The 23,936-nt window shown below is 41.0% G+C and overlaps 1 protein-coding gene across 4 annotated transcripts in view; it reads right to left on the reverse strand.

Moving 5' to 3' along the window:
• Positions 1–1,842: 1,842 nt before the first annotated feature.
• chd3 (chromodomain helicase DNA binding protein 3) overlaps positions 1,843–23,936 on the reverse strand; it is a 42,590-nt gene continuing 20,496 nt past the window's right edge. Inside the window, exons 26-40 of one of the 4 annotated variants that reach the window (XM_026353509.1) lie at positions 23,598–23,684; positions 23,106–23,191; positions 22,537–22,670; positions 22,306–22,450; positions 21,173–21,335; positions 20,855–21,006; positions 20,435–20,630; positions 20,173–20,289; positions 19,947–20,072; positions 18,415–18,523; positions 17,195–17,327; positions 15,579–15,774; positions 14,477–14,640; positions 14,040–14,166; positions 1,843–3,912 (exon numbers count right to left, since the gene is read on the reverse strand). In XM_026353509.1, the coding sequence (XP_026209294.1) occupies positions 3,809–3,912; positions 14,040–14,166; positions 14,477–14,640; positions 15,579–15,774; positions 17,195–17,327; positions 18,415–18,523; positions 19,947–20,072; positions 20,173–20,289; positions 20,435–20,630; positions 20,855–21,006; positions 21,173–21,335; positions 22,306–22,450; positions 22,537–22,670; positions 23,106–23,191; positions 23,598–23,684 (2,039 nt within the window). In that variant the 3' untranslated portion in view covers positions 1,843–3,808. Of the gene's footprint in view, positions 3,913–9,301; positions 10,177–14,039; positions 14,167–14,476; positions 14,641–15,578; positions 15,775–17,194; positions 17,328–18,414; positions 18,524–19,946; positions 20,073–20,172; positions 20,290–20,434; positions 20,631–20,854; positions 21,007–21,172; positions 21,336–22,305; positions 22,451–22,536; positions 22,671–23,105; positions 23,192–23,597; positions 23,685–23,936 lie in introns of those variants that run through there. The other 3 variants (XM_026353508.1, XM_026353507.1, XM_026353506.1) reach the window with 3 other exon arrangements.

Genomic DNA, 23,936 nt, shown 5'->3' on the forward strand with positions numbered 1-23,936 from the left:
CAGAAGAGCGTTCACCCGAGACACTCAATGTTTTATCTAAAATGAACCTGTCAGTGTGCACATAATGGGAGTTGACATAATCTCCAGACTCTTCCACTAGAAATCACAAAGCTGAGATAACAGTAAATAGTGAACCGTGTGGCATCAATAACAGAGCGGGAGGACTTTTCACCTTCAGTCATCATGAATCACGAACCGTCTGCTCCTCAAGGTTGTTGCTACATGTCTGTGAGCAGCCTCCCACGTCAACATCTTCCTCCGTCTATACAGCAATGCACAGCCATCAGAGGAGACTGCCATTCATTTCACTCTTTGAGGAACGCTGCTCTCTAGTCTGTGTTAGTTTAGCTAGATGTCAGGCTTTATTTACCTCCATTTATCAGTGACGGCTAAAAATAGTTCACTTTCACTGTGTTTTTCCTCTTTCCATGGTCGTGTAACACATCACTTTGACTTGATGACTGATGAGCTTTGCTGGTGTATTGAAGGAACAACTCCTCAGCCTACGGCATTTTAAGTAAACAAATGTTACATTTCACAGTCTGCAGACAATCTTCAAGTTTTATTTACACTAGGGATCTGATCAAGCATCAGAAGTTTAATAGCTAGTCCTTTCCCCCCCTTTCGGCGACGCCGGCTACAGCTGTAACATACTGGGGCTGAGCATGGCCCCATTCTTTCACCAGCCCCTGAGCCTAGACAAACAAACTGTAGCTTCACAATTTCATATAGTTTTCCTCGTTCATCATTCGAAATGTCAATTTTTGAAATCCAGCCATACACGTTTTATCCAGAACATGACAGTAGACAAGAGGAACAACCTCATAACAAAGATCACCAAAGGTAATGTTACTTCACTGCTGACAGACGCAACCAGCTTCTCTCCTCTCTATCGCTCATTTGTCCACAATGAATCACAGAATGACGCGTCTGCTGTTACATCTTATTTCAGGAAAAAAAAAAAGCCTGTCAGTGCCGGGCAGGCCGTGAAAACAGTTGAAGTTGCAGCAAGTAAAGCTGCATTTCCTTCACAACAACAACAAAACACTTGTTGTTTTTGGGTTTCTTCACAATCTGCAAAATTCTTCTATGATCCGCTGTTGTTGTTTCTTCCTTGGCTGACCTGCTCCGTTTCTGTTGCTCTGTACACCAGTGGTTTCCTTTTTTTACAGAATATTCCTAATTTGTTGAATTGCCTTTAATTGATTTCCCCCTTTTTTCTCATATTAAAAATGGCTTGTTTTTTCTCCATCACAGCTCTATATGTATATATATATATATATATATATATATATATATATATATATATATATATATATACACACACACACAGGAGCATCTGAAATTATTATCTTTTGTCCATCTTTTGATTTTAAATCCAAATTTCTATGATGTATAGCGAAAACAAAATAGTACTTCTTACATAGAGGAAAAAGGAAAAGCCAAATGGCCATTGTCCACTAAGCTGCAATAAAACATAATAGCATTGAAATTAAATAACAAAAACATATTAAGTGATATTTGTGCACAATATTTAACTTATCACTGTTCTTATTCGCGTATTCTGTGGACACAATTGAATCTGGCCGTTCACCGTTTGAACCCAGGATCCCCCGCACAGACACAAAGGTTGCAAAATAAAGCTGCTACTGTCGGAACGATTGCAAGTTGAGGGAAGCCACTGACATTAACATCACTAAAGCCATGACGCCAGTGTGGCAGGAAAAATGATGACAATGATGTGTGTGAATTGCAACACACCATCTTGAATAATTCACACACGTCATAATTTCATTCAGTTTTATTACAAACAAAAAAAGAAAGAAAAAAAAAAAAAGGAGATGTATCATCATAGACATGTTTTCACTGCCAGTCATCCTTTGATCGGAATTACTACATACACAGTGACACAAAATACCCAGAAATTAACACAAGAATCTGGAAAGAAGACAAAGTAAGAGTGGAAAAAAAGAACGAAGTGCTTAGTTTTGATGCAACATTTTAGTTCAGGGTTTGCAAAACGATTCTGTATGAAACATAATCTGTAAAACGGACTCACTGTTTTTTGGGAAGATCTGTGTAAAATGCCCTGCGCTTATAGGATAAATGAACTCTTATCTACCTTTTTAAAACATAAAGCAGACTTTGACTGGGATACAGGTTGACATCAGGTTCTTAATTCAATTTCATGACTTTACATTTGATCAGCTATTAAGGCGTTTTTTAATGGTGCAGTGTATAAAATGGATTTCCAGCCTCTGATTTTCCAGATAATAACCATGTATTTTTTATAGAGTATACATTTTCTTTTTGCCCGTACAAGCATTGAGGGATACTATTTACTATATATATATATCATTTGCAAGCCCCAAATCTAAAATGTAAGCAAGAAAAATGACTTTTCTTGTAATATATCTACTTCTGAAGTTAGCTCAACTTCTTCGTTTGCGGTGTCTTGTTAATTATAGGACAAACATGGCAAAGAGGTGCATCGTGTGTCGCACATACTGTATCATACTGTTTTTTTTTCATAATTTCTTGTTACAAAAAATGTCTCTTTTGGTAGAAGCTCTTTCTCAAATAGCAACAGCGAGAACAACAGCAACATCGACGACAACACTACTGATAATCGCAAGAGTAAAAACACAAGAGAACACGAATGAGCTGTTTAAATATGCAAAGTATATCACAGGGTTTTGTGGAAAGAAATCAAAACTGGAAAGAAATTAGACTGAGAGGGGGGAGGGTAAGGATGGAGGAGGCGTCAAGAGGAGTGCTGATGGGTTTTAATAACACTGACTTGCTTATGAAAGGTTATAAACATTCATAGGGGGCTTCTGAAAAATAGCGTTGTCGCAATACCTTTTCTGGAACAAACCCCCAAAATACCTCAAAGTCTGTACATAAACTAGAGCCGTGGAAGTCGGGTGGTATGTCAGCAAATACTTTACGTGGTTGAACAAGTCCTGAATGTTATTGTCATTAGCATACTTCCCTGTTAGGGTTTTATTTGAACATGTACCATCAAAAAAAGCAAAAAATAAAATATTAATAATAACAATAATAAGGCTGAATAAAACTTGAGCTGTGCTTGGAGCTGCTGGGACTGAGAAATCGGATTTTCAGCCTCTCTTGGAGAATTAGAAACAGTCTTAAAATGACTTTTAGGCACAGCTTGATTTCATTTTTTTCTTTTCCTTTCCACGAGACAGCGTTATTGTGTTTAGAGCATGCTTCAGGGGATGGAGTGCAGTGGCAGAAATTATTTTAGTTTCACATGCAGCTTCCTGTCGAGAGTTTAAGGAGTAGAGGAGGAAGATTACATGGTCTATTGAGAGATCTAAAAGTTTAGGATTGAGGTGTGTTCTGTGTGTGTGTGTGTGTGTGTGTGTGTGTGTAAGCGGGTGTGTTAGTGAGGTTAGAAGCATCCCTACAGGAGGAGGAGGCCTGTGTGAAGAGGCCGTATTTTGAGGAGTATAATGGTTTGAGGCAGACAAGAAAAGGTCACGAGAAGTTATGAGACAATGTGGATTGTATGTACTGTATGCACGTGTGTGTGTGTGTGTGTGTGATTATAGTTTCTGGGGAGTACCAGTCAGCAGAGAGTGTAGAAGTGTGTGTGAAGGAACTACAATCACTAACAGGTCAATAAGTTCACCCTCAGTCGGTTTTAATACTGGATGTGTTGTTCAATGGTGCTGTTTAAAATGCGGTTACTGCAGAGACTCAACTGTCTTGGAGAGGAATCGTAGATACATTTGCTGCAGATGGGTTTCAGTGTGCGTGAGAGTGTGCACGTGCGTGTAGTCTAGTCGTCAATACAGATGACCTCTCCGCTGCGCTGCTCCCATCGGTTGACCAGCAGGTCTGCTTCCCGCTCCTTCTTTACAGACATAGGAGGCCCGTTGAGGACTACGGGGGAAAGGGAGAGACGCCAGAGTTCAGTTCAGCTGGTTCAACATGTAACTTATCTTTGAGAGAGAGAACAGAAGATTCTCTATGATTAATATGACTGAAACTAATCAAATTACATTTTATTTATATAGCTCAGTATCACCAGGCATAAATTTGCCTCAAAGGGCTTTGTAATCTGTACAGCTGAAGACACCCTCAAATGAAATTGAAGAAACTGCCTCCAACCAACCAGTCGAGTTGCAGCTTACAGTTTCAGACTCATATGCTGATCAGTTCATGCTTCACTCGTGGTGGACTCTTGTGCTAAATTGGAAGAATCTCCTCTAAAGCTTTAATTAGATGTCAGAATGAGACAAACATGAGGTCACAGTGACCTTTGACCTACAACATCTAGTTGTCATTTTCCAGGAATCACTGCGGGGGGTAATCTATATGCTAAATGCATATGAAACAGAGAGAGGGTGCTGTTCTTCCTACTGAAATTTAGTAGAGGTTATTTGTGAATCATTGTTTATTCTTTTCAGTGCTTTAAAAACATAATTTTAATGAATAATGTGATTTTAAATAAGTTACAGTACAATAAACAATGTGATAATTTTCTATTACTAAGCACTGTAGCCACGATTGTAGAAGTATTAGCAGTCAAAATAATGCATATTTATACTTATTCTAGTAGCCTAGAAAATGTAAACATGTAAAATTCCCAGATGCTATGACCACAGTCTCCTCAGTGCTAACTACAGCCCTCACAGATTTTGTTTCAATTCTGCTAGTCATAAAAGGACCTTGTAAACAACAATTAACATTTTTTTAAGGTGGAATTATGACATTCGGGTCACAAGATCCAGGTATAATTTAATTTGAATGTGCTCCTTTTAGAAAATCGGCATATTTTCAAACATAACAATGACAAAGCCGTGAAAATGATGAGCTGTATGTAATGTCAGCAGAAAACTCGCTTCTAAAAAGCTGAGTCATTATACAAAAGAAGAGCAGAACTCTGTTGCACCGAGAGGGGATAAGAAATAACATCCTCTTTTGCAAAATAAAGCAACATTGTTTGTGGGAAATGTGGTTTCAAAAAGCACCAGCACTAAAAATATGTGCCAATAAAGTGCTTGTCAACAACCTCCAGCTTTGTTTATTTGTGATAACTCAACAAGAGCATCACCAACATTTCAGCTTCATGGAATCTCAATAATTAAAAATCTTACAAGTACTTCAAAACCTATCACACTGTTTTTCCATTTGTAGGAAAACAAACCAAGTGCAGGCATGCATGATAATATTTTACCTTTTTTAATGAGCAAACTTGCATAATACAGTACAGTACATCAATATATCATATTACATATACAGTATCATGTTTACTTTAATCATAAAACCCCAGAATGCATAATTGTTAACGTGGAGAAAGTGAGGTCGGCAATGAGTATAAACACACACACACACACACACACACACACACGAGTAAACACATACTCGCAGACACACACAGGCACATGAGGACACAGACACACAAGTGCACACATGCATGAAAATTAACGTTCTACACAACTGCACAGCTGGCCAACACAAAGATATGTGCTTCCCACATTTGTGTGCTATCATGAATCTGCTCGGGGAGTGGAAGGGCAAGTTTAGCACTCCTTTCAAAACAAAGCCAGGAATAGACTAACAGTGCACTTCTCCTCACTCGTGCCATGGGGAAAGATAAACTGTCATAATACTCCCGTGCAGATCAAAGGTACGATAAGGGGTGTACTGAGCTGAGGAAGTTTGAGGAGGGGGGCTGCATCTGTGTGTGAGTGTGCAGAACCAGAGCGGGACCACTTATGGGAAAAGTTATGGCATTTCGCCAGTGGAGGCCAATGGGGAGGGGGGGAGAAGAAAGAGTGTACGAACGTCGAGTGCACAGACAAAATCTGATAAGAAGCAAAACAAATCGAGGTAAAGACCGGGTGAAAGAGCAAGAGAAATTACGGGTGCACTGAGGGGAAAAAAAAGATTCAGGGGCAGAAGACAGAGATGTAGGAGAGAGAACAAATAAAAAAAAACTATGTGTGAGTGCAGAGATGAGGAGAAAAAAAAAAAATCCAGACCTATATATTCTAATAGCCAATATAAAAACATGAAATGTAGTGCTTACTTTACAGCTTTTACATAGTTCTCCCTTAAGGTACCATGAGCAAGCTTTGACATTGTTCATGCCCGGTGAAGTGGTCTCCAGTCATAGCCATTTAGTGTATTTGAATTCAGTGGTTATCTAGGGCCAAACCACGCCATTCCTGCAGTGTATTAAAATGAACTGTCAACACTCAAGGGATTCCACGGAAACTCTGTTGCAACATTTATTGTGAAGCAGCAAATGAAACTGTGTATTTGTGTTTAAAACTGCAAAACGTCTCCATAAAACAAGACATTGTTATTATTTTTATACTTTAGATCAGTTTTATGTTTGACTGATATCTTTAATAAGACAACGTGAATTCATTTGGCTGCGCTGCAAACAGATACAGAAGCTGTTTGAGGAGTGTTCTGTTACAACCAGCAGGCACAAGTTATAAATCTTAAGAGTTATAACTTTAAAAATTGCTATTTGTATTGGCCTCACAGAACCCCAGTATCAGCTGAGCTCTACCAAAAGGGCATATAAGGTAATGCAGCCATGAAAATAAAACAGGAGGAGGAATTCACTAAAGCAGTTGTATTACTCCAGATAACAGATTCCCAACACTGCACAGTTCACTCGACTGCCAGATTCACGCTGCAGTACTACACCTCTGTCCAACCACTCTGCTCCTCCTCTCACTAGCTTGTCTACAACTGCGGTTTTACAGGAACACTGTCTGGTTACAAATAAAAATACAGCAATATATGATAAACACAACAATCTGGATTTATCTCTATATAATTTATAAAACTTTAACCATTTTATTCCTCCACTAGTCCGGCAACTCTGGGATCTGGAAGAATGGATAGATGGATAGGGCACTTTAGGTCCAGAAAAGCAGTAAAAAACATTCCTGGCCAGCGTGTCAGCCTGAATCTCTCCCCTGTAGGTCCTGCCTACTATCTGATTAGGTGAGCGCTGCCATCTTGGCAGGAAACGTAGCATTTTTGCTTGCTGAAAAGCTTTGCGTGAGTGTGTCCATGCCAGAGCCTTTCATCAGGAGCAACCTTGTGTCTCCTAACTGTCAACTTTTCAGGAACGAAAAAGGCACAGGCTTGTTTTTAGAATTAATAGTCTGTCCAACTGAGACTTGAAAATAGTTTCATAAATCCATAAGTTGCTGGAGTTTCTCAATCGACTGAGAAAGGAAATGTTTCAGTTAAGAGATAAAAACTCATCCATCAAAGACTTTACTTTTAAAGAGGTGCATGTCTCTGCCTGTAATGTTTTCTTTTAAGGCTGGGTGCTGCATGCACGTCCTTTTTTTGAATATCACTGTAAACAGAAAGTGTCGTAACCACCAAAAAATAAAAAATAAATAAATCTTTGTTACTTATTTGGATTATTTTGTCCTTCCAATGAATGTATGTTCACTATGTTCTCCTTTTAGGTCTGTTTTGGTCTCCACCAACTCCTCAGTAAACTATCTGACCATTCAGCTGCTGCATGATTCACTATGTTCACTACTGTGTTGGTCAAGACCTTATAGCTTTGTCACTAAAAATAGCTGCCTGCAGCTTTAAGCATGGTGAACAGGAGCAGTCAGACTGAATGAAAAAAGTAAAGTTGAGATGAAAAACCTCAAAAATTAGCTCAAAGATGATAAAAATGCTCTTTACTGCAGAGTGAAGTGATCACTCTGTTTGGGTTAAACCCCCTTTCACATTACTGATAGTGATCAGATTCATTGATCTGCAGCTTTAAGTTTAAAGTTGGCTATTTGTACATTTTATTTAGGCAAAGTTCTTGTCTAAGGTTTTTGCGATAACACAAACTAGCTTATTTTGTGAAGTAGAAAAAAGTTTTTGTTAAAAAAAAAAGATTTCTATATTCTTCAAACTATGGTGTACAAAAAAAGTATTGTTTTTGAATTGGTAACGAACTCAGGAATCATATTGACAGCGATATAAAAAATTTGAAACAATATCTACTTTTGATTTACAAAGGCAGTCATACCATGCACACAGACAGTAGCACGTGTACAAAGACACACTGACACACATCAACTAATGCACACACAGTATGTTCTCATTGCGGACCACACCACTGCCACACACTGATCTTCAAGCCTAAAGGGAAATACCACTCAATTTTAGCTTAAACTTACTCATAGGTCCCAGAAAACATTTGGAAGAAGTAGAAGTTATTGTTCACTTTTCGTCTTGCGGAGCAGTTCATTCTGCTCCCCGCTCTGTAATGTCACACATGTACAGCTCTGCTGCACACACGCTGAGCTGGAAAAACGATGAGAGAGTCCAGAGTGTTTTATTTTCTTGGGGAACAGGGGACATTTTCCAGTGTGGAATCCATCACACTGTCACAATAAAGAACCTCGAAGAACAAAAATGTCTCTTCGGGCTTCAAAGAGAGTTTCCCCTTTTTCTTTCAGTGACAGATTACAGTCTTTAGCTTTAGGGTAGAGACACTCATAAATACTGATTTTTGCTAAAAACAGGAAATGTAACTCCTAAAGTAGAGTGATATTCCCCTTTAAGTACCCCCCCATAAAATGTGCAACAGTAAATACGCTTTGTAATACAGTACATATCTCATACCTGCCCATACGAGTAGGTCAGAGCAACATTGCTACTGATTGTTGAACAAAGGCAACGTCTCAGTTTTTTATATCTATGGTTCTTGCTTCTACACTCGGTTGGACATAGGAATGCTAGGGCAAAAGAGTCCATGGGAATTAGTGTTTTATAATTAGAAAACATTTCTTTTTTTCCCTGTCCTTTTCCTTCTGTCGCTTTCTACAAGCCCATCTTAGTCCAGTTTGTCCCTTTCTGTTTCGAGTTTAGGTTTCATCGGCCTGTACTCAGCAGATGAAAGCCCAACCTAAACAAGTTCTTTGCAGGTTTTCAGGTTGTGTGTGTGAGGTCTAGACTGTATATGGAGTGTGTGTGTGTGTGCGTGTGAGAGAGAGAGGGAGAGAGGGAAGCAGAGGACTGTGGAGGAATGAGGGAGTACAGGGTCAGAGCAAGGGGACAGACTTGTTCAGTCAGCCAGCAGATGAAGAATTGATCTGTGGGGAAATCTTTTGTCTGTGCAGAGCGAGAAACAGAAAGAGAAGGAGTCTAGAATAATCTTTTTAAGCTGGAATTAAATAAAAAATCCTTTGTTGCATTTCTCTTCGATTCTGCCCTTGTATCTAAATTCCTGAAAACTTGTGATTGCATTAACATACAGACTACCCCACCCCCCCACCCCCCACCTCTTTCTTGTCTCCAGACATTTTTCCTCACAAAGGCAGATTTGGGGCTTTTTTTTCAGTAGTGCCTTCTTTCTTTGCTTGAGGATTTGTTTGTTCCAGACAGATCATTTCTCTTTTTTCTGTCTCTGTGCCTCATCCCCCCTCTTCCCCCCCAACATACACACATCATTAGTGCTTGATCTCTGGGCCAGTTTTTTACATCTCCCTTCGTATTTTGGCCCTCTCTCTCTCTCTCTCTCTCTCTCTCTCTTTCTCTCTCTCTTTCTCTCTCTCTCTGCGATTGATTGCTTGTTTTCTTTTGTGCATCAAAGTGCCGCCACTTCTTTTCACTTTTCACGTCCTCTCTTTTTTGCTGTCTTGCCATTCGTCCCTATTCAAGTCATCCAGTGAGCTTTACTTCTCCCTTTGTGTTCCTCACATTCCAGCAGTGAAAAGTGTTCTGTCCTTGGTTCCTTTTTGGTCTTCCATCTCCAGCGTTCAGGTTTTCATCTCTCCTCTGTAGCTTCCACCCTTTCTCTTTTTCAGGCTGATTTTTTGTTACATTCCAGGATGTTTTATCCAAGTGTCCTTTCTTTTTCCCTTTTAATGAGTCTGCGCCTCTGATCTCAAGGTTTCTTTGGTCGCCCGTTGCGCGGCAGGTTCTCCACTGTGTTGCTGAGCCGGTACTTGACGATGATGCTGTGCACCGTGGACTTGGGCATCCTCAGCTCCTGCCCGATGGCCCCCTCTGACTTGCCGTCCTTCCAGAGGTCCACCACTCGCTGCCGCTGCACCACATCATGCTCCTTGGTCTTCTGGCAAACACCGGCAGCGGTTGGCCCTCCAGCGGCTCCCCCAGCAGCTCCCCCGGTGGCCCCAGCTGCGGCGGCGGCTTCTGTGGGGGCAGACAAGCGGCAGACTGTAGTGGAGACTCGGAGAGGGGAGCAGGATAATGTGACACTTTACTGGTCCCCGCAGGGAATTCTCTTTTAGCTTGACTCCCTCCTCTGCAGGGAGGTCAGAGGTCAGTGGGGAGATACTAGAGCTGCCGGGGGTTCAGTGTCCTGCTCAAGGACACTTCAGCAGGGCAGGTGCTTGCAGAACATGAGGGCTCGAACCCACGTGCTCGACTCCATCTCTCTAATATCTACCCTCCTAAAAGATGAACTTCTGCCTAGAATGTGGGATTCCTTTTAGTGCAGATGTGTAGCTTCCTCGCAGCAGTACTGATGGCTGAAACAGGTTTTCCAAATGCTTCACAAGTTGCAAGATACTGAGCAAATGCTGAGATACTGCCATGTGTGAGACAGCACAAAACACTCCTTCACTGGAGCATTCGGTGTATTGTTAGATTGTGTAGCAGAGTTCGCAGAGTGCAGCTAAAGTAGTAGTTGTGCAGTTAGAAAGCGCCATGGCAGACATGCATATTTTTGGGCGTGTATTCAAGTAAGGGAGCTTCTCCTGGGGGGGGGGGGGGTGTCACAAAATCAGGTTGTGTTGTTTTAACTGCTTCCATTTCTCCTGCTCACTTTTTTCCTCCCTGGCTGAAGCTAAAAAGGTCAGGAATCAGCGCGACCCCAATCAAGACCACAAATGCGGCATGGTTTGCTGCATGCTTGTGCCCTGCCAGAGTTCGGGATGTTCAGATGGCATAGGGCTCAGCTCGGCCCACGCTCAGCTCAGCTGCTTGCCACGAGGCCCCCATAAGCCAAAAAAAAAAAACCCCACGGTGCAGCAACACAGCTCACTCGTGACTATTTCTGCACAACCAGCACCCAGCCCTGCCCTCCATCGGTTCACAAGTCACAACACGACGTTTACACAACCAAACTCCTACTGCGGTTTCTGTCCCTCTCAAAATACCTTGGTAGAAAGTCCGAATGTTTTCTTGGCACGGCTCGACTCAGACAGGCTGAGCATAATGACATTTTCAGAGATAGGCTCTGGCTCTCTAAAATGCAATGATTCTGACAGATGTCTCAGTCTACAATTACATAAATCATGATACACCGAGTGAGGCAGGCACAGCACCGAGAGAGCTGGGTCTTGTGGTTTTTTTAGGGCAAAGCTATTGGGGAATATCAGGTTTTACCAGTTATCTCTGCCACATCTCTGCTATCTAAACATCTCCAAACACGAATAGACATGCAGAGAGGAGAGTGTGTCTGGTGAGCATATGCTGTTACCAAACTAATTATGAGAAAATAAATTCACAAACTGCCTGTACGCTCTGACAGACTGCAGGCGAAAGGAGTTGGACAAGAGGCCAAAACAAAATAGATTTCTTGTTTTTATGACTCTGATTCTAAAGCTTTTAACTCAGTAAGTAATGAGAGCCACAACAGGACTTCACAAGAGAAAATAAACATGCTTGAAAAAGAAAACTCTCCTCAGACAGGTTTGATAGCACAGACTGTGCTTTATTGTTGCTCAATGTGCCGTTACCGCTGTGCCGAGTATTGAGGTTGGACATGTTAAGAGATGAAAATGCCTTAATATAACAGTTCAGCATGTTTGTGTTTGATTTTGGTAATGTCTATTTCAGGTGTCTCTCTGGCAGCCACATCAGAAACTTTGCGACAGATGTTTTGTTTTTTTTTCCGATACAGATTCCTTTTCTGGATTTTGAAGGTTTCACAACTTAAGCTGCACAGGGAGTTAAAGTGTCCATTCAAAGGATTTAAAAAGGTGCTGCTTTAGAAGACACCAGGTTAGGTCTTTACACTAAAACATTTAGGGATTATATTCACATTCTGCAGTTAAACAACGGCGCACTTCATCACTAAACTAACTACAGTGCAGAGAATTTATTACTGAAATTCCCACAGTCAGTGATTTTGATGAAGCCTGAACATTGTTTTCATTTCCTTTGCTAAATGTTTTTCCACAACAACATAACCATATAAAGATGGAATTCCTCAGATATCTTTAAATAGGAGCAACATTTGGACTGGTATTGCCCATCATCAGTGCAAGTTGCCAAGTAATCAAGTCCAGACTTCTAAAGCCAGATTTATGATTCTCTGTCAGAGTGTTGTGGAGCCTGTGTGACTCTAGTGCAGCCTCTAAAAAATTACACTGAAATATGGCTACAGATAAAGAAAACACAGAGGAGGTTTATGAAAGACTTAACAACACTAAATAAACTTAAATTCTGTGTAATAGTAAAGTTGTTTTGGATACAAACCTTCTCCTTCTTCTTCTTCAGCTATTTCTTTAGCTGCTGATCTTTATCTTTTTCCTAACTTTTCTCTTTCTGTAATTATATTTTAACTGACTGAATGATTGGTATTTATCTGAACTGTGATTTGGGGACCAACCCTTTTATCATGGAAGACCACACTTCTCCATTAGTGTGTGTGTCGGAGCAGCCAAAGTGATAGAGCGAGACCATGGTAATAACTATGAAAGCAATATCTAAGTAGGAGGTGTGTATTTGGATATCACAGACTTGGTTTACATTGCTGAGGACTGTGCGTGAGGTCTGATGTAGTAACTTCTCCTTTGTCCTTCTTCTCCTTATGAACGAATATCCTCTGTAGCGGGTGGACTACAGTCCTGCACAGCTACAGTGTGAATGTGTTTCATTTGCAAAGCCATGCCTGCTTTGGAGCAATCCAATTAAATCTGAAGGATTTGACATAAATCCCTCCCCTTGTAACTTAACTCCACAGTTTGGTTTTTAAAAATCGCTGCATTACCTGAATTTGAGCCCTGGAAGTTACGAAATGGATCCAACATCTCCCAAAATCCAACTCAGTAGCATTTTGTTAGATCCTCACTATCTGGAAAATGCTCGTAGGTTTCTCTGCACCTCTAGCTCACACAGTAACGACTCCGAACTAGGAAACCTCCATTATTGTACTATAACATGATCGGGGTTATATTCTCCTTCAGCATCACACTGTGAAAGATCAGCACTTCTTAATAAGTAAACTCAACTTCATGGGTAAGATTGGTGGAATGTCCCTTTAAACATGCTTACTTTTATGCACTACTGTTCTGGTTCAAACGTCACCCTCGTTGCCCTGAAACGCATACAAAGCACAATGTGGCATTATTCTGCAGTTCGTCTGCTGTTGCTGTGGTCGTCAACAATCAAGGGGTTAAATCCTCTGCTGAGCTGTAAATCAGTTCCTGCGCTAGAGGCAACTATTGCAATAACACCTCCCCTGAGAAGTATAAATCTGGCTTAAATCTCCAGCTTGCCAAGTGTCAAACAGATCAAACAAACTGGTATTCTTCTTCTGTAAATTAACCTTGAATACTACAATTAAGTCACCTCTAATACCCTACGGTTTTCATTATTGCTGAGTATTAAATAGTCGCTGGTTTTTCCCCTCACACCCACAGATTCACAGACACATCATTTACAATGAAAGGTGAAGAATAATGCGGAAATACTTGTTAATCTGAACCCTCAAGTTGTTTCATAGTAATATAAAAATATTTTTTTACACTCAAATAGTTCATAGTTGCACCCACTCCAATGAGAAGTACTTCTGAACTATTAAATCCCAAAATGTCTTTTTTTACAACTGCACCTGCATGAAAATATTATTTTTAAGAAATCTAAGGCATAATGTTTGAATCTACTTTGCTGTAGTTTAGTTCGACAAATGTAACCTGTGATTTCTTAACGTCTTTGGGCTCGAGCAACTTTCATCTGCACTACATGTGTGATGATGGATCCTATTGACCACGCCATTATTGAAAGTTTTAGAGGATGTCAGTGTCACTGGAGCTTTAAACACTGACCTGATATGAAGGATCCAGGCGGCATCTGACTGTAGTTGGCACCCCCCATGTGCAGGGCGCTTGGAGGGGCAGGGGTGAAAGGGGCTCCGTAGTTCTGAGGGGTAGCGTAGGGTCCTGGAGGTATGGGCTGTAAAAAGAAAAGTTTTTTTTTTCAGGAATTGTAGTGATAAGGGTTTATATAAAAAAAGATAATAAGGAAAATAATAAGAGAAAAAAACACTTTTCAAGTTATATAAGCTGACAAAACATTTGCTGACTAAGCAACTGTGGAATAAAAAAGCACAGGTGGGCGATGAGATAATGGGCTCTGTATTTTCACTGGCCATCTACTATTTATTATTTTTCCATTCAGCACACGCAAACTGAGCAGGTTTCAACCTGTGAGTGTGGCTGTTTAAATTTGTGTGTCGGCTCGTGTTTAAAAGCGTGCTGCTGACCGGGGGCGTGTGCGTCTCAGTGCCCTTGCTGGCCAGTCGGCTGAGGATGCTCCTCTCGGACATTTGCAGGCGGGCGGTGATCGGGGGAACTCTGGACAGCGTGGCCGGTAGCCGGGTCACGTCGGCCTTCATGTCACTCAGCAGCTCCTCCAACTGGTTCAACACTGCCATACCAACAACAAACATCAATAAAGACTGAGGACAGACCTAGTTTATCACTTTCAATCCTTCTTTTAAACCACTTTTTCTCAATTTGAAACTTTATTGATAAATGAAAAAAGTTCCTTTGTTCCTTTCTGAAGGTCAGATCACAGGAGTGGAGCCTTATTCCACATGTGAACTTATTTCATTTCATGTTATTTCAACTAAAGAAAACATTAAGGAGATTGGCTGCTTCTGCACTAAAATGTTTAAAGGCTCTTCCTACTTAAATGTTGATGAATATGTGCTCACATTTCTTGCCATCTGTTTTTAAACCTCAGCACTACAGAAACTTTGGAGCTTGTTAAATTAAAAAAAAAACACATTTCTTTTTTTGACAAGATATTTCTGTTCCTATTCGTTATTATCTTACCACTCTGTCATCACATCCCTACACTGATTACAAACTAGCAGTTGATAAAAGTGTTTATGAGCGTTCATTAACTTCAGTGCTGTTGCATGCGGAAATAAAAAGACGAGATCAAGAACAGTAGTGTACAAAGCCTGTTATCCTTTCGACAGAACAATGTAAACATGGACAGACTTGCCAGGCCACAGTGAGGAAATGTTTGGAGCTATCACTTAACATCGTGTAAGCTTATCTGCTTGGCTTTATTGAGGTCCGCCCCAGGGAGAGTGATACGGTCGCTGCAGCAGGAAACACGGAGATTGCACAACAGTGTTTGTGAGATGTGTTGGTGATGTTTATCTCTCTTTCATTGTGTGACTGACTGCCACTCTCTCCCACTCTCTCCCACTTTCTCTGGATGTGTCTGCCTTTGTTGAAATGTGTTTGTCTCAGCTCCTCTGTTTGCTTTGTTCACACACACGCCTCCTTTTCTTACAGACACATTATTTAAAATGACACTTTAAGACCTAATATTTGGCATCAACCCCCGACCTTTGTGCAGGACAGCGTTGGCTGGCTTGTTGCCCGCCAGCGACTCCTTGCTGAGGTGCTGGTGTGACTCCGCCAGGCACTCCACCTCAGCAAACCGTGCATTGAGCGCCATGGCCGGGTGGCTCGGGTCCTGGGTCATGTTCAGGTAAGCCGCCCGTCTCAGTTGCTCCTCGATCACCAGTGCCTGCTCCAACAGCTGGAGGCAATGGGGGTGGAGTTGGAGAAAGAAAGAGGAAGATGATGAAAGAAATGTATTAATGCCCAATGTAATGAAATGAGGTCATAGTAGCAGTCACACTGTGAGACAGTCATCCTAATTTGTCAGCATTAAATTACACTGTTAGAATTTGTCCCAGGCTATCTTCGGTTTACCTTAACACAGCTGAGCCAAGGGGAAAATGAGTCTATTGTCAAAATATTTGGTGTTTTTAAGTGTTAACTTTTAATTTCATAAGGTGTACCCTCTCAGCACCAACTCCAATCTAATGTTATATCTTGCAGCTCTTTATTCCCTCCATTATGGGACACTATATATGTGCATACTGAGTTTTAGATTAGATTTTTAACACACATAATCTGCTTCATGTATTGTAGTACTGGTCCTGATATAATAAATACTTATAGGGAACTTAGACATTTATCGATGTTCAACAGTGGGGATTCATGTGGACAGAGTGAGTATATGGGGAACCAAACAAGTGAGGGCAAAATGTTCTTTATCTACCACTTTGATTTATGGGTTTATTTTTACTCAGAAATATTGTCTAGAATTAACAAAAGAAGTGAGAGGACAGGAAAATGTAGGGCAGGACAGAAATAAAGAGTTTTCTATCCAGTACTTTTAACACAGGTGCTCAGTCACACTGGTCTCACTACAGTATGTCAAGCTAACACTTACATCGGTGCAAACCCTCTTTAGAGAAGAGGTTCTACGTTCAGTCTTAAAACTTTCCTCTACCTCCGCCTTCAACTTGCATGTATGTTTTTTTACCAGCAATGTTTGAGTGCTCTTGTTTACATAGCAACATTAATGCAACAATTTCATGGGAAATATAAAATCATACAGTACAGTAATTCAGCTGTGTGTCCTGGAAAAAGTGTAAATGTGTTGCAACAGAGTTTATCAACGTTTCACAACCGATTACAACTAATATTTACAAAGGGGAAATTATAATGCATTATTGACGTCAAATATACCAAAAAAAGAGAGATAAGAAATAAATCCAGTAAAATACACAGAGAAAGATATAGCAAATGAGGATGTTGAGGGCAGGATCTGAAACATGTGAGCGGGTCGAAAACAGGATGAGAGCTCTTCAAGAAGTGCAGCGGTCAGCAATACCATCCAGGCAATATGTGGGTCTAGGGGCATCTGTCTTCCACCCATCACACAAGTCAGGCGATTGAGGACACTGACAAATGTTACTAAAATAGCCTGCTGGCATAACAGTAGGGCACGGGATCCCAATGTGGCTGCAGGCCAACGAGTAGTGAAAGTCGGTGGTCTGAATTAAATCAAAGCTTTGCTCATTTGGCAGGTTTCTATAATTAATGGTTGAGCTGGGTTTAGGAGGAAAGCATTTTTGTAAATGAACCATTAAGTAAGTAAGTCTTACCTTGAAGCGCCGAGCCAGAAACTTGTTCTTCATCTCCAGGAAGTTGCCTTTATTCGCCTGCGTCTTGAAAGGCTCGTTAACGATGGCGAACTGGGGGTCATTCTGGATGTCCTGCCACCGAGCATAGCCGTGACTGGCACAGGGGTCAAGGATCATCAAACACCAGTAAACAAGCAGAGCCTAGCTATCTTCATAAATGTAGCATGCTTAATAGGGAGCTGTGTTTGATATTTTCTGTGGATCAGAGTTACATTGTTTAGAGCTGGAGCCATGAGACACTGAAAGTAGCTCAGTAAAGCTACTGAAGCCTCGAAACAAGTCGAAACAGCTACAATAGTCTGTCTCTCTCCAAACTCTCAAACTTTGTCTGTCAGCACCTCTGCCGCTAATTAACAAGTTCAACCCTGTTGTATCTGTACACAAACTTAAAAACAGGGATCTATGGGTTTAGGAGTAATTATTATAAGTATTTCCTGACAAACAACAGTTTATCCATGTGCCCAAACATTTCTGTACGGTTACAGCATGGGTTGCCAGATATGATCCATGTGCGCAAGGCGCGATGGTCCCAAAGTTGGCAACCTCACTCACCACATTACTTTGTGGAGAGCTGTTTCATGCTTCTTTGCGTCTCTATGCTAAGCTAAGCTAATCAGGAATCGTCCGGTACAGAAATATTAGCTTCCTTAGATGATAAGATATCACTTCTATAACTGACTGTTGTGTCAGAGTAAATCTATAACCAGAACTCAGCTTAGCTTATCAATCTGCATGTTACACCAATCAGGAAAGAAAATAAGTGTCTTACTCAACATGCTGAGCTGAACATTTAAAGATTTTTCAGGGTGATTTATACATCATTTTTAATCTTCTTTAATCTAATACAAAATTGCAGTTACTTTAACATAAAATAGGTTTCAGGCCACTTCTTAAAACAAGTATTTCTGCCCTTTTGTTTTTGTTCCACTGGGCCACAGCATTGCTTGCAGAGCTTACAGAATAATAAAAACAAAGTTTTATGTGAATGCTGCACGGCCTTAATTACAATAATAGAGAGAACAACATGAACTAAATGACCCACTACATCAGCTTCCAGCAGTCAGAGTTTGTTGTTTACTAAGCTCTGGCCGGCTAGTGGACTTATTACGCTGGGCTTCTGCCGGCTGATAGAAAAATAAACATACCGGGGTCACTGCCCGGGTAACTGCTGTCAAGGATACATCACGATTCCCGCCAGCAGCCAGAAGTCGTGTCTGCGGTGCCAGATCTCGTTCATCTTCCCCGAGGAGATGGCAGCTCGCTCCTCGTTCTGCCAAAGAGTGTGCAGCTCTGTGGGGTGAAGCCAGCACAAGGTAGAAATTAGACTGACTCTCAGAGTCCACGGTTAGTGGAGCTGCAGGTGTTTCTACAGCATGCAAAGCTTTTCTGGGTCTGTGATCAAGGTTGAGATAATTTTGGCTCAGTGGTGCTTTTGTGCAGAAGCTCTGGAAAGCAAGGGGAAGTTTTTTGTTTTTTTTTAGTTGCACGCTTTATGTTGTTTAGACTGGTTAGAAACCATTTTGGTGAATGTAATACTATATGTTATTTTCACCTTTTCACCTTTTCCTCTCCATCTTTCAGGGACTATTTTTTTAAGAGAAAAGTCTTATAATTCACAGCTTATAGCTTCTAGTCATGGTCATGCCCTTTCTTTAAAAATTAAAGTAAAAAATATAACCAGACCATCTGCATCAATTAGATTTAACAACTTTTATTAGAGATTTGTGTCCTGTTAAAAACTATTTTTCTTTTGTTCTTTCTTTAACCACCAATAAATCACACATCTACACAGAACTGCACAAAAATAAAACTTCTCTTGAATAGGTCTATTGTGTACCCACTGCATGACTAGAGAGCTCACAGAAACATGTTCTACAAATATGTATGTTTCACCTAGAACCCCCAGAGGTATTTTAATGCCTGGTTGTCGAGGGCCACTGTCCAGCTTGTTTTCCAACTATCTCTGCGCTTCCCACTGCTCATTTCCTGTATCAGGTGTGAAACAGTAAATACAAAGGTGGCCCTTGAGGACCAGGATCAACCAGTACAACAAGCAAATCATCTCAAACCTAGAGTTAAAATAGACCCTTAGGCAAAATCAAGCTTCCTTCATTTAATGCAATTGGCCAAAGTGACACCTTTATTACCACTCAGCTGGATTATTGTAATGTATTTGTGAGTCAGCAAGTTTTCCATTGCCCGTCTCCAGATGGTTCCAGCACGACTTTTAACTAGCACCCGTAAACAGGAGTATATTTCTGCTGGTTTAGCCTCACTCCTTTAGCTGCCTGTTCATTTTAGAATTCAAATTTTAAATGCCTTTGTGGTCTTTTCCCATCCTACCTCTCTGAGCTGCTTCGCCACCTACCAGTTCTTTATCTACCTTTCATTTTGTTGTTTTAATTATTTATTTATTTTATTGCAAAGTTAGTTTTTGTACAGCACTTTGGTCCATTGTGGTAGTTTTTCAGTGCTTTATAGATAAAGTTGGATTGGACTGTTTTAAGGGAGGGTTTTTTGCAGCCAAACTTGCATGTGCATTTCAACGAATTTGATTAATCTCTCCTCTGCCTGGCCATGAGAGGTTAATTGAATTCATTGAAGTGCACATGCACTGATTTACTCTTCAAATAGTCATAACATACATTTAGTTAAGAACCATATAGGCCAGTTCAATCAATTCCACATACAACACAGGTAAATCTGTACTAACCTGTAAAACCACCGTCTGCGATGTTGAACATGAAGCGCGGTCGCTCAATCGGAGGCTTCCCATTACCCTTGGGCACCTCCTTAGGCACCACTTCTTTCCCAGCATCCTTTTCACCTTTGACTTCCTCTGTTATTGAGAAACACAGCAAAAGTTTATTTTTAGAAACAACTGAACTTGCTGTATGCATTGATGGTAGCACACCTCCACAGGCACAGGTGAGACATACCTTTCTTCAAGTCAGCGGCTTCAGTTTTATCCTTGGGATCTGCTGCTTCCGCTGCTGTTGATGTTTCTTTACGCTTTTCTTTGTCTTTGTCCTTCTCTTCTACCGCCTTCTCTGCTTCTGCAGGAAATGAAAACATTACAATCAAAGTTGGCAAAAACCTGCTGTATTGCTCCACACAAACATGATTCATCTGTTCGTGCATGTCGGATTTCATTGAACCAACTTATGGCTTGTCACGTTTCTTTTCTGTGTTTACTTTCACCTGATTTCTCTTCTTTGACCTCTGTGTCGTGCTTTGATGTCTGTTTTGTCTCCTCTTTTCTCTCCTCCTCTGTTGTGGCAGACGATGTGTCAGTCGTCTCTTTCTTCTCCTCCTCTTTCAGGTGGCTCTCATCTTTGCCTTCAGTTTTTTGGCCAGGAGACGCACTTTGTGATGTCTCTTTTGTCGAGGAGGAAAGCTATTGACAGTTACAAAATATGGTAACAATAAGTTAGTCAACACAGGTTTTATTTATTACTGCAATTACATTTTTATTGAAACAGACCCAAGGTCTGCAAAAACAAATACTTAAAAATGCATTAGCAGCAACAGTCTAATTAAAGACTTAACTGGCCAATCAAAACCACATTACAGTGATGCTTTAGCTATTGGGTTTCTTGTGTTTTGAGGACAGCTTCCCACCTCTTCAAGGTCTCCAGTCTTGCTGCTGTCCACCTCTTTCCCCTCATCCTTCTCCTTCACTTTCTCCGACGGGGCCTCACCTTCCTCTTTGTCCTCTTCCTTCTCTCCCTCTTTTCCGTTCTTTTCTAGCGTGTCTGCTGGAGCTGGGGTCGCTATAAAAATAACAAACACATCAACAACATACAAACACATACACATTAGAGGAGGTCATGTCCAACGTCAGCTTTATCAGATGCCCTTTACGTAGAGCACCCTCTACTGGATCTGGTGCATGTGTGATTGTGTACCTCAAATAACCAGTGTGTGATGTTTGGCTACCTGGCTTGGAGGTGCATGGTGTGTTGTTGTAGCTGGCGTCAGGCGTGGGTGTCGCGGTCTTCACTGCCGGAGAGGAGGCCCTGGAGGACGATTTGTCTAAGCTGACCTCAGGCTTGAGCTCTGGAAGACTCCACCGGCCGTTGATGTGCTCAAACTCCTGGATCTGAGCACAAAACACCTACCACTCAGCAAAACCAAATACTTGGCACATATTTACTTTACCTAATACCACCTTATTTAAACTCACCACCCACATGCCTTGTTTGTATCGCAAATTCCCTTCGGCATAGATAGCAGATCAGGATGTGTGCAGGTTTAAACAAGTAGGGCTAAAAACTGGATTGAGGATATTTGGATAAACTAAAATAAACTGCCAAATAGAAATAAGAGCAATTAGAATACTGATGTCAACATGTCATGATTGATTTCTTTTTCAGATGATCATTTGAACACCTAACATATAATTTAAGACCTAAAGCAACTTTATCTTGTTGCAATCTAATTTGATGAATTTAGCGTGAAATCACACCCTGTTTTTAATTCTATTCATCGTTGGCACATTTTCAGCAGCAGCCACTAAATGCATTAACATTCAATAATTACTTCTGTGTTGTAGTTTAATTAGTTTTGGAGTCTGCTAGTCATATGACAAATATCTACTTACAAATGGGATTCACAGAAATCAGTGCAGCATGTTTTTTATTTTATTTCACTGCGATAGGCTCACTGTGTACTGTTCTCACACATGCAGCTGTCCAAGAGTTGTACTCAGCTGCTAGTAATGCAAGCTCAACATTTCAAACTGCTATTGCCTCATATTTCAACCTGTGAAATGGCAAAACACAAGGTGTCTTGTGTATTGTGAAGCAACAGCCACAGTGAGGGGATAGTTGCATGTGACCACCTCAAACTCCAGAGGAAGGTAACCAAACTAGACGTTCAGTTCAGTTATTAAAATGTGTTTGGTTGCAGTGTAAACAGACGCACCAGCAGCTCCTCTGTTTTATTTCTGACAAAGCAGCTGCTCAGTGAGTGTTTGCTGTAGCAATAAACCAGGACTAAACTTTTAGCTCAGCACTCGCTTCATTCACCACATTTGTCTTGACCTAGAAGGAGAACAGCTTGTTCCTGACCTTCTTCTTGACGAGGGACATGACGCCGATACGGGTGAGGACTGGCTGGCGGCACAAGCCCTCTCTAGGTACACCATCCGCAAACGTTTCAGCACCATCAGCCACTGGCTCGCACAAGTGACGCATAAACAGAGACACATATGCTCTAGCAAGGAACAAGAGGACATGTATGTATGATATAAGAAAGCTCCCAACAGGCACATTTGATATTTTCTTTAACATGTTACTTACTTGAACTCTTTCTCAGTCTTGCCCCTGAGGTCTCTGACCAGCCACTGAGAGGAGAAAGCATCCTGAGACGGCATCCCCCAGCGCATCACTGCATTAAGGAAAGCCTTTCGCTGGCGTGTGTTAAAACCAAGCACCTATCAATGGAAATGACTTTATATTATACATGTAGTGAAGCTCACAGTGTGTGGACTCTGGAAACAGTTTTGGTCTGTAAAAATGTACTGTACGAAGACCTTACATAAAAATGGCAGGATGAGACATCCCAAGGCCTTTTTGATTCTGTCTTACCACTTAATAGTGGTAAAATAAACTCTGAATTCAAGCTGAACAATGGGAGCCATTATATCATGTCCACCATTATCAGGATGATAAATGAGCCTGGAAGGCTCAGAGTTGCTGGAGATGTAATAGCTCTGCTGCCATCTCCACTTTAAGATTATTAGATTGTTAGAAAAATATCTAAGAGGTTAAGTTCACGTTGAAGAAAAGTTGACAGATTCCAGTAATATCGCATAAAAAAAAAAAAAGCCAAAGCAAAAGCACAACTGGCTCCAGAGAGATGTACAGACCTCGAGGTTGCCTCCAACTCTGGCAAGAAGAGGAGGTAGAGGTTTGTCCTTCTCATTTCTCAACTGGCGACGTGACTGCCTTCGCCCTGTAGATGAAAGCAGGCAAAGGAAACGTAAGAATACACTGAGGAACGAAACATGTGGAACGGGAGAGATTAAATGTGATTTAAATGTTTCAAGTTTCTCACATTTTGCAACATTTCATTCAAATTTGTGCTTAATAAACCTCCATCCACCAAGAATTGAAAACCTCAGAGCTTTTTCCTTTAACTGACTTCAGTAGGAGGTGGTTGTCTTTTGTGCATATTTGGCAATCTGACTTGTTAGACTCCGCCAGGCAACTGTAGCAACTAAATCAATTTCAAACTGTAATTCAACACAGACCTGAAAGTGCATGTGTTACAAGAGACATGTTTCATCATTCATCGATCATGAATTGCTCTGCTTGATGCGTTTTTTTTTTCTTTCTCTTTTTATTTTTTTATCTCTCACCTTCTGGCCGATCATCAAAGTCCTCATCCTCCTCCTCGGATCCCACTGAATACTCAGACTGGTTATCTGAAATGTCAGCATGCCACTCTGAAACAGCACATGGCAGTCTGTCAGCAGACCAGGCTCACTCACATCGACTGTACAATCGATAACTCAAACAAAAGACACATCATTGGAAATCTTCATAAAATTAAAGTAACAAATCTTACCAATAAATCTAATATATTGAGGCTTAAGCTCTTCCTGTGCTGTTAACATGATGCTAACACTTGTGTCATTGCCATGGAACATCTCAAAGGAGTTCCCTCAGCTTAATTGAGCTTTTTTGAGACCAACACA

This window comes from Anabas testudineus, chromosome 18, assembly GCF_900324465.2.
Source record: "Anabas testudineus chromosome 18, fAnaTes1.2, whole genome shotgun sequence".
In the NCBI taxonomy this organism is placed as follows: domain Eukaryota; kingdom Metazoa; phylum Chordata; class Actinopteri; order Anabantiformes; family Anabantidae; genus Anabas; species Anabas testudineus.